General features: G+C 36.7%; 1 protein-coding gene across 1 annotated transcript in view; it reads right to left on the reverse strand.

Moving 5' to 3' along the window:
- Positions 1-739: 739 nt before the first annotated feature.
- Positions 740-8,751, reverse strand: part of LGR4 (leucine-rich repeat containing G protein-coupled receptor 4) — a 46,435-nt gene continuing 38,423 nt past the window's right edge. Inside the window, exons 13-18 of the mRNA XM_011964712.1 lie at positions 7,596-7,667; positions 7,174-7,299; positions 5,902-6,017; positions 5,235-5,318; positions 963-2,742; positions 740-798 (exon numbers count right to left, since the gene is read on the reverse strand). Coding sequence (XP_011820102.1) covers positions 1,466-2,742; positions 5,235-5,318; positions 5,902-6,017; positions 7,174-7,299; positions 7,596-7,667 — 1,675 coding nt within the window. The 3' untranslated portion in view covers positions 740-798; positions 963-1,465. The remainder of the gene's footprint in view (positions 799-962; positions 2,743-5,234; positions 5,319-5,901; positions 6,018-7,173; positions 7,300-7,595; positions 7,668-8,751) is intronic.

Here is an 8,751-nt window from a genome sequence, read left to right on the forward strand (position 1 = left end):
TTAATTAAACGAAATGAACAGAAGCCACATTTCCCAACTTGTGTTCTAAAAATAATTTACATAAGATAAAAATTCATTATATGCACAGTATGTACAGTTTAATTATTAAACTGCAATCTAGCTGGATTGTTTTAGTATATTCAGAATAACTAATATGGCAGTGGGTTTGCTACCGATTTAGCACACTGTTCAAAAAACATATTGAACAATTATAACTTTAAGACTCCACACAGTAATAGGTCTAAAGCCCATAGATGGGAATCAAGTAAAATTTTTAATTTTTAAAGACACAGGACTAAGCTTTATTCCTTCTTCTTCTATTTTTATTAACAACACATTATCTCATTTAACCAGAGTTCAACCTCTGAGCTATTGAATAGGCTCTTTTGTAAAAAATAGTATGGGGAAGATGTATAGAAGTTTCCACATAATAGCACAGGTTCAAGATAATCCAGCTCACTAAGAAATAAACAAAAGTACTTTGTGTCGTAATTACTCCCCGTTTCTTCTAATTAAATGCAGTATTGGCCACAGTTTACTTTCTATATAATCTAAACTATTACTAGGTGACATACCAACAAATTGGAAAATATCAGTAGAGCCAATGATATTAGGAAGTATTCATTAATGAGAACGTTACATGGAGCCACCAAATCCTTCAGATACTATTAAACCCCCACATTAGTTAGTGGTTTAGCCAAATCGACTAAACCCACACAGCAATTAGTCTTTTACTTTTTTCCTAGTAGTGTAATCACAAAACACTTAAGAAAAAATTACTGATTGGACCAAAGCAATGTATAATGACTGAAAACAAATGTCCAGCCTTTTTTTTAACCTAACAGCTGTTAATATTGTTTTAAAAACATCTTCAGGTTTTAGATTTATAAACTGTTTAAACAAAATTTATGATTCTCTTATGTCAAGGATGGCAATTGAAAACATAATAAGGTAATACCTATGTATACTCTCACAGTTCTAGCTGGGACAGTCCCTTTTTTGGCCCTGCAGTAAGTTGTCCTGAGATTAATGATGAAACATTAGGTAAAATTAGCAAGATATTTTCTTCAGTTATAGAAAATCACATTTTAAAATATATTTTTTAAAAATATTAACAGCTATTCTTTATCTTGTGCTTAATTCACAAATAGGTATAAATTTGCTTCTTACGGATCAGAAAAACCTAACATTATATTGCTATACTACACCTAAGATCCTTTTCAAGTCATGCATTTGTTTCAAACAGACCATACATTGCTTGGACATTGCATTTTTCACCAATTTATAATTTAGGCACCTGTTCTTTGAAAATGACTGGTTTGAGAAATAAACTGCCACCTCTCCTTCTTCTAAGTGACACCAGGCAGTGATTATAGAAGTGCTTCCCAGATGAAAGATCAGAATAGGGTTCACTCTATAAACACTGATTTTGGTTGACGGGGGAAACAGTTACACACATAGTAGTTCAGTCTTTAACTCTTGGTAGATTGTAAGCATAGCGCACCAAAGGGAATCCTCTACTCTGGTAGAAGCAGGCTCGTCCACAGGCCTGCACCTGGTCAGAACTGTCTGAGACAAAGGAATCTTCTTCATCTGCGTAATCAGAGTGGGCCGACTGTGTGCCACAGTCGGACCAATAGCCCTCCGGTCTTTGGCAAGAAGCCACTGCCAATGCAGGACAGCTGTGTGATTTTATCAAGTGTTTGCATGATACTGGCTTTGTTAAAAGAAACGATTCGCAGCAGTCGCAAACAGTCAGGTTACCCTGCAAATGTGAGTACATGCCACAGTCATAGTAGAAATCCTGTTCCAGACAACCACCTTGGCTACTGATGGAAACTGAAACTGATCCACTTTTCTTGGTAACACGTCGCTTCAGTAACTTCCAGTCTTCTTTAAACTTTGGGTTGAAGAAAACATACAGGACTGGATTTAGGCAAGCAGGCAATGGAAAAAATATCAGAGTAACAGACTTCATTATTTCGGGGCTGATAGAGATTGCAGTGATCAATGGTGCAAATGAAAAAAATGCCACAGGGCAGAAAAAGATGCAATTGGTGAAGATTAGCCAAGCAACATGCTTAATCATGCTAGATTGTGAGTTTTCTGAGAGGTCCTCTTTTTCCAAGTTGCAGTATAGCTTAGTGTAGATAATGGCCATTAATAAAAATGCTAGTGAGTTTAATAGCACTAAAGTTACAGTGAACCCTAATGATGGTGTTTCACCTGTAGGAAATGGCAAACAAAGGGGTGATGCAGAATATTCCCCTCTGTGGAAAAGGGGAAAACAGCCTGCTACTGTAGCACCTAGGAAAGCCAAAAGGGCAGCAACCCGGAACTGTTTGAGATGATTGCTCTTCCCATTTTTCATTACATCTTTTGCAGATAAGCTTCTTTCAACAGTTGCTAGCATTAATAAAAATATGGCACTTTCTGAGGAGAAAACTGCAAGAAACCCAGCTACTTTGCAGCCACTGCCGGTTTCCCACCAAATGCCAAATTCAGCGAATCTGCCCCAGGACACAGCATCAAGAAAAGTTAGGATGCCAGTATAGATTCCCATGAATAAGTTAGACACAGAAATCAAGCCTATAAACAATTTGGACGAAGGCAGTGATGTACAAGATGCAAATGTTGTTAAAATAACAAGTAGGTTGAAAAATAATGCAACCAAGAAAATGAACCACACAGTAAGACGAATCATCCAGCTTCCCAGTAAATATTCACAGGGCTTAAAAGCACCTAAAACAAAACACAGAGAGAGAGAGAGAAACAAAAGATAACTTAGAAAACAATTTAGAAAATGATATGGCTTGATAGAAAAACTAATGATATAGACTAATTAAATCTGCTCTCTACTTGACCAAAACTGAACTGATTACGACTTCTAAGATAGTCTGGTCATGGACCAGGCTATTTTTAAAATACACTGACTTTAATTTCTTTTATTAAATATTTGATAAGGCTATAAATATTTCTTTTATATTAAATATTTGATAAACAGTCATATTTAGGTGAAATTTTTCATTTTTTCTTGCATCTAAGCTAATTTACATAGCACAATGTCTAGGGCATAAGAGGTATTTGATAAACTGAGGGTCTGGAATGAGATGGTTCATAACTTGCTACTCTTACCTTAAGAAAGCAACTTAAAATTGTATAAATTTTAACCTGTATTAATTTTCTCACTTGTGAATAATAATGCCTGTTTCATACACTTATGCAGCTTAAGTAAAATTATACACATAACGAACTAAGCAGGATGCTGGATATACAGTTAGACTTCAATAAACATTAGCTCCCTTTTCTTCTTCCTTTCTAGCCCCAATATACTTTATAATCATGTATGTATATGGATGTATCCTCACATATTTTTTATACATTTTCTTATGGCTTTCAAAAGCAACCTGATGAAGCAGGTTAAGATAGTATAATTATCTCCATTTTTCATCCAGAGAAACTGATATTTCAAATCATTTGATTGGCCTGACAAACGCCATTCAGTAAGATAATATAGCTAGGACTATACCTCAGTGATGTTAACTATTCATACAAAGCTATGTACAATAAAATCCTACATAATACAAACTAGCATTGCAAGAACTCATTCAGTCGCTGAACTGTATGTTCCAGTAACTGACTTTCACATGCTAGTTATGACACGAATTACAACTGTTTTACTGAAAAATTAGAAAAGAGAAACAAGATTTTGACTATGAAACACAAGAAAACTATGTATTACAATTGTCTAAAAATCATGTTATATGAACTGTCATGAAAACGATATATCCAATAAAATATTTTAAATTGTTAGGATATTCACAGACCTCAAAAGCCAGTTCTGCACCATTTATCTGACTTCCAAATAACGTAAGAAACTCTTATTTTAATTTCCTTTTTACTAACCCTTCAGGAAGTGCTAAGAGAAAGCTCATTATCGTCTTTATCTCTGTTATCTAAACTCATCCTTCATGGAAGGAGGGGTAGCTCATCCATCTGAGAGAACAGGAGACCTTTTGAGAACACTTTTACGGGTGAGAAAGGTTACTTCTCCAAAAAAGCCTGGGAAGCAGCCTCCACCCAATCCCTGTCTTTGGAAGCCTGCTGCCTCCTCTGGTGCTAACAGAAGGATCCCAGCTCTCCTCCACTTCCAGCACTTCCAGCTTCGGCAGCAAGCACATCGTGTCTGTGTGTTGCTACAACTGAGTAGGGGGAGGCAGGCCTGCATTTCATTCCATGGCAGCCCGAGGAGATGAGCTCAGACCAGCTTTCCTCCTGGCCAACCTCCAAGTTTAGATTCGGGGTGGAAGAAATGGAAATGCCTCACGTTCAAGTCCAGCTTCCCCTTTAAGAAACCTGTTCCCTTCTCATTGGATCATCAGTTCTTTATGTACATTCTCTGGCACATGAACTCCAGGGAGACAAGTAAGCAAGCTGCACCCCAACCTTTAAAAATTAATATAGACACTAACACACAATAAAATAAATTACATAAACTTAGATGATTCTTGCCAATCGCAGTCACTTATCTGGTAAACTTAGAGCTTATTCTCTACAGAAGAAAGTATTCATAAAATACATACACAGCCCTTTAAGAAGCTCACGATTCTGCAGCAATCACTAGTGAATCCATAATACTTATAATTCCGAGTCATAAAATTAATGTCCAGATGATCCTACGATATTATACTAACAAAGGAATCTATTTTGTAGCACACAATTTAACTAAAATATTTAAGCCTCCCTTTTACAGTAAAATTATAACTACATCTTCTCTAGTAGATTAGGCAGACTATGACAATCATGACCAAATATGTGGTGTCAGTTTTATAACTTTCTCAAAACTACAAAGTTCAATGACGTAAATGAGGGGAAATAAGGAAAGGCAAGACTACATTAAGCACACACATACAATCTTCACGGACTACTAACTGATAGAATTAGTCCCAGAGTTAAAGGAGCATTAAGAAAGTGCCTCTGAAATTCTAATATGTATAACCCTCACCTGGGGCAGCTTGTTAACATACAGATTCTGATTCAGTAGGTCTGGGCCTGAGATTCTGCAAAAGATTCCTAAGTTGCTGGTTGGTACACAAAGCACAAATCAGAAGGCTTCACGGGATCCTCTAGTATCATCCCTATTACAGAAATTACATCTATACCCAGGATATTTAGATATATTTGCCTAATGTTTGTTTAACATGAGTAACTGTGAAGAAAAAGGCTGGGCATACCTGTTGAAGGTGTACAATGGATAATTATTTGACTATGTTCTTCATTTTCAACAGTACTTGTGACATTTGCTGCATCAGCAGTACCTAAACATATAACAAAAAGCATGTTTAATTAAAACCTTACGCAACTCAAAAGAACCATATTTTCCTGCGATTTTCTCTGTATATAAGTGTGAGTTCTCCTTATAGAAGGTTCAGTAGCATATTGAAGATGCTGGTAGCATAGTGAATGCCATTGTTTTTTTGGTTTTGGTTTTTCTTAGAGACAAGGTCTTGCTCTGTTGCTCAGTCTGGAATGCAATGGCACAATCATAGCTCACTGCAACCTCGAACTCCTGGGCTCCGCTCAAGGGATTCTCCCACCTCAGCCTCCCAAGTAGTGGGAAATACAGGCACATGCCACTATACCCAGCTAGTTTTAAAATTTTTTATAGAGACAGAGTCTTGCTTTGTTGCCCAGGCTGGTCTCGAACTCTTAGGCTCAAATGACCCTCCCGTCCTGGCCTCCCTAAGTGCTGAAATTACAGGCATGAACCATTGCGCCTGGCCAGAGAATGCCATTTTTCTCACAGATTTCCTATTGATCATTCACAAAGGGATTATAATAACAGAAACTTTAATCAATGCCTCAAAGGAGTGTTCTGTTTTTCAAAACTCATGCACTTGCCTTTCTCCTGTGCCACACTGTGGTCCTGGAGGCTGTTATCTTCTGTGTTTAAATTTGCATAAGAGTCACAACCCCAAAATGCACAGCACTGATAAGCATATGGTACTGATAAAGACCTGGAAAAAAAATTGTAAAATCTACACTGAATAGCAACTCCACAGATACAGTTTTGTTTTGTAAAAGTATTTTAAACTTTGAGAATCCCAGCCTAGGAGTCAGAAAGATCTGCCATGTGCTTTAGGCTGGTCATTCATCCTCTCTGGGCTTCAGTTTCCTTATCTGTGAAAACAGCTCTGATATCAGATGACACGGAGACTTTCTCCCTTTCTATAAGATCTCTCTTAACAGTTGGATGTAAATCAAACTGTTTAAAATTTAACAGCAGTACTGAAATTTAAAGTAATATCTTATGACTCCTTTTATAAATGTATTAACTATGCTCAATTTATCATATGAAACTGATAGTTTCACTTAAAATTAATGCCCCAGGTCATTTGTGAATTTATACCATTAAATACATTTACTTTGTTTAAATAAATGTAATGAAAATATTTATTTTCTTCTGCAACAATAATATTCTCTCTCTTTTTTTAGAGACAAGGTCTTGCTCTTGTCACCCAGGCTATAGTGTAATGGTGCAATCACAGCTCAGTGGAGCCTAGAACTCCCAGGCTCAAGTGATCCTCCCATTTCAGCCCCCTGAGTAGCTGGGACTACAGGCACGTGCCACCACATCCAGCTAAGTTTTGTACTTTTTGTACAGACAGGGTCTCAGCATATTGCCCAGGCTGGTCTTGAACTCCTGGTGTCAAGTGATCCGCCCACCTTGGCCTTCCCCAAAGTGCTGGGATTACAGGTGTGAGCCACCATGCTCGGCCTCATAACAATATTCTCCCTCTGTTATATTTAATGTAGTCCCCCATAACTCTAAAATCTTCATGAAGTACTATAGCATTGTATCCGTTTTCTGCAGGCTCACATTTACATGGTTTCTGCCATCTTATTGCTAATGAAAAGTCCACTGTATTAAAAAACCATTCTAATAGCTCTATTATCTCTTTGAGGCTATCAAGGGCTCCAGTTCACGTTCTTAAAACCTATGGAATAATGTTCATGTTCTATTTTTTACCAAATTTGCAAAGATTGAGGTAGAAAATACCCTTAAATTATAGCCTATCATTAAATCTGAGAACCACAACAAAAAACCAGGACACTCTATAATTTTGGAGCCTACCATAACTTCAACAAAAAAGAAAAATAAACAAAACACACCTGAGGTTAACAAAGTCTTTCGCTGCTAAGGCTTCTTTCAGCTTGAGGTTGCCCACAAGTTTCAGTTGATTTAGCCCATTCAGGCCTTCCGTAGGAAAGGAAGTTAATTCATTGAAACTTACATCTCTAAAATATGAATGAGACTTCAAGTTAATGCCCAAGATAGAAATCACATGAAAACATCCGTACATGTATTAACATCATAAATATCAGATCCCTAAGATGAAGTTCAAGTAGGGTGCTAAAATGATAATTCTAGCATGTATCTTGCCATTTGAGAAGATTTTACTATAAATACAGCTTAGTATTTATACAAGGGAATAACTAAATAGAAAAATATTTTGATTTGACAATGTTAAAACAGATGTTTCTACAGCACTAGTTACTACTTTCATGACATTATTGCGTAATCATCTACTTACAGGTTAGTTATTGGCCCAAGTGTGGCAAAAGCTTTACTGTGAATTTCATGTATCAGGTTTCTACTCAGATCTCTGCAATTATAAGAGTAACATGTTAATCTTTCAAATAAACACTCAAAATGCCACTTAGACTATACTTTAGAATTAGAGGCAGTAACACAATATTGCTGATAAGATAACAAATATCTTCAATCTCGCCCAGCAATATTTTTTTCATGTTTATGTTGAATGCCTCTCCTTCACAACAATCTATTTCTTGGAATATGTTCCGTACAGCAGTAATTCTAGCTGGCGTCTGTTTCAAAACAGTTGTGAATTTTCCCACTTTATCATTCTGATACCAATTCAAAAATATAAATGATATGATAAAACCTTTGGTACTGCTAACTCAGTGAGGAAAAGCCCAGTTTCTGAAAAAGCTGAAAATAAAAACAGACTTCATATTATTTGCCTTCTCAAAGGTTATTGATAAGGCCCTGAGAGAAGACAAACAATCAATATGCAAACAAGAGCATTCCAGGAGGGCTGCAGATACCCTTCTTTTCCTAAGCAGGAAATAAACATTGCATCAACAGTAGAGCCAGCTCCGTATTCAGGAACATACCCTGAGAAATTCTGATATTATAGAATTAATAAAACAGAAATAATCTACAAACACACTTACACTGAACCTCAAAGGAAATTTAAACACTGAATAAATTCATTCTGAGACACATTTCATAGATAACAAGGAAACTCAACACACTTGGTTCCAAATTACGAAAAGACCAGCTTCTTACTGTCACTTATCAGTGTTCTAGAAGTGATGGCAACTAGGAGCCAGTCTTCTTCCCTATGACTGCCCAGGCTTCCAGAAAGTTAGTCTACAACTTGCGATGATCCAGCAACCCAACTACCAATTAAATATTTTCTAGTAGAGTGTGTGTCATATTTCTTAAAGGGGATATACTAAAAAACCATATTCAATACATGTAATTTCGCTTCACTGTCAATTTTTCAAACTTTTTCTATAATAGAAAAATGTTGTGCTGGACAAGGTAGCTCACACCTGTAATCCAAACAACTTTGGGAGGCCAAGGTGGGTGGATCACTTGAGCCCAGGAGTTTGAGACAAGCCTGGGCAACATAGGGAGACCCCATCTCCACAAAAAAAAAA

Source organism: Mandrillus leucophaeus, unplaced genomic scaffold (assembly GCF_000951045.1).
Source record: "Mandrillus leucophaeus isolate KB7577 unplaced genomic scaffold, Mleu.le_1.0 Scaffold700, whole genome shotgun sequence".
In the NCBI taxonomy this organism is placed as follows: domain Eukaryota; kingdom Metazoa; phylum Chordata; class Mammalia; order Primates; family Cercopithecidae; genus Mandrillus; species Mandrillus leucophaeus.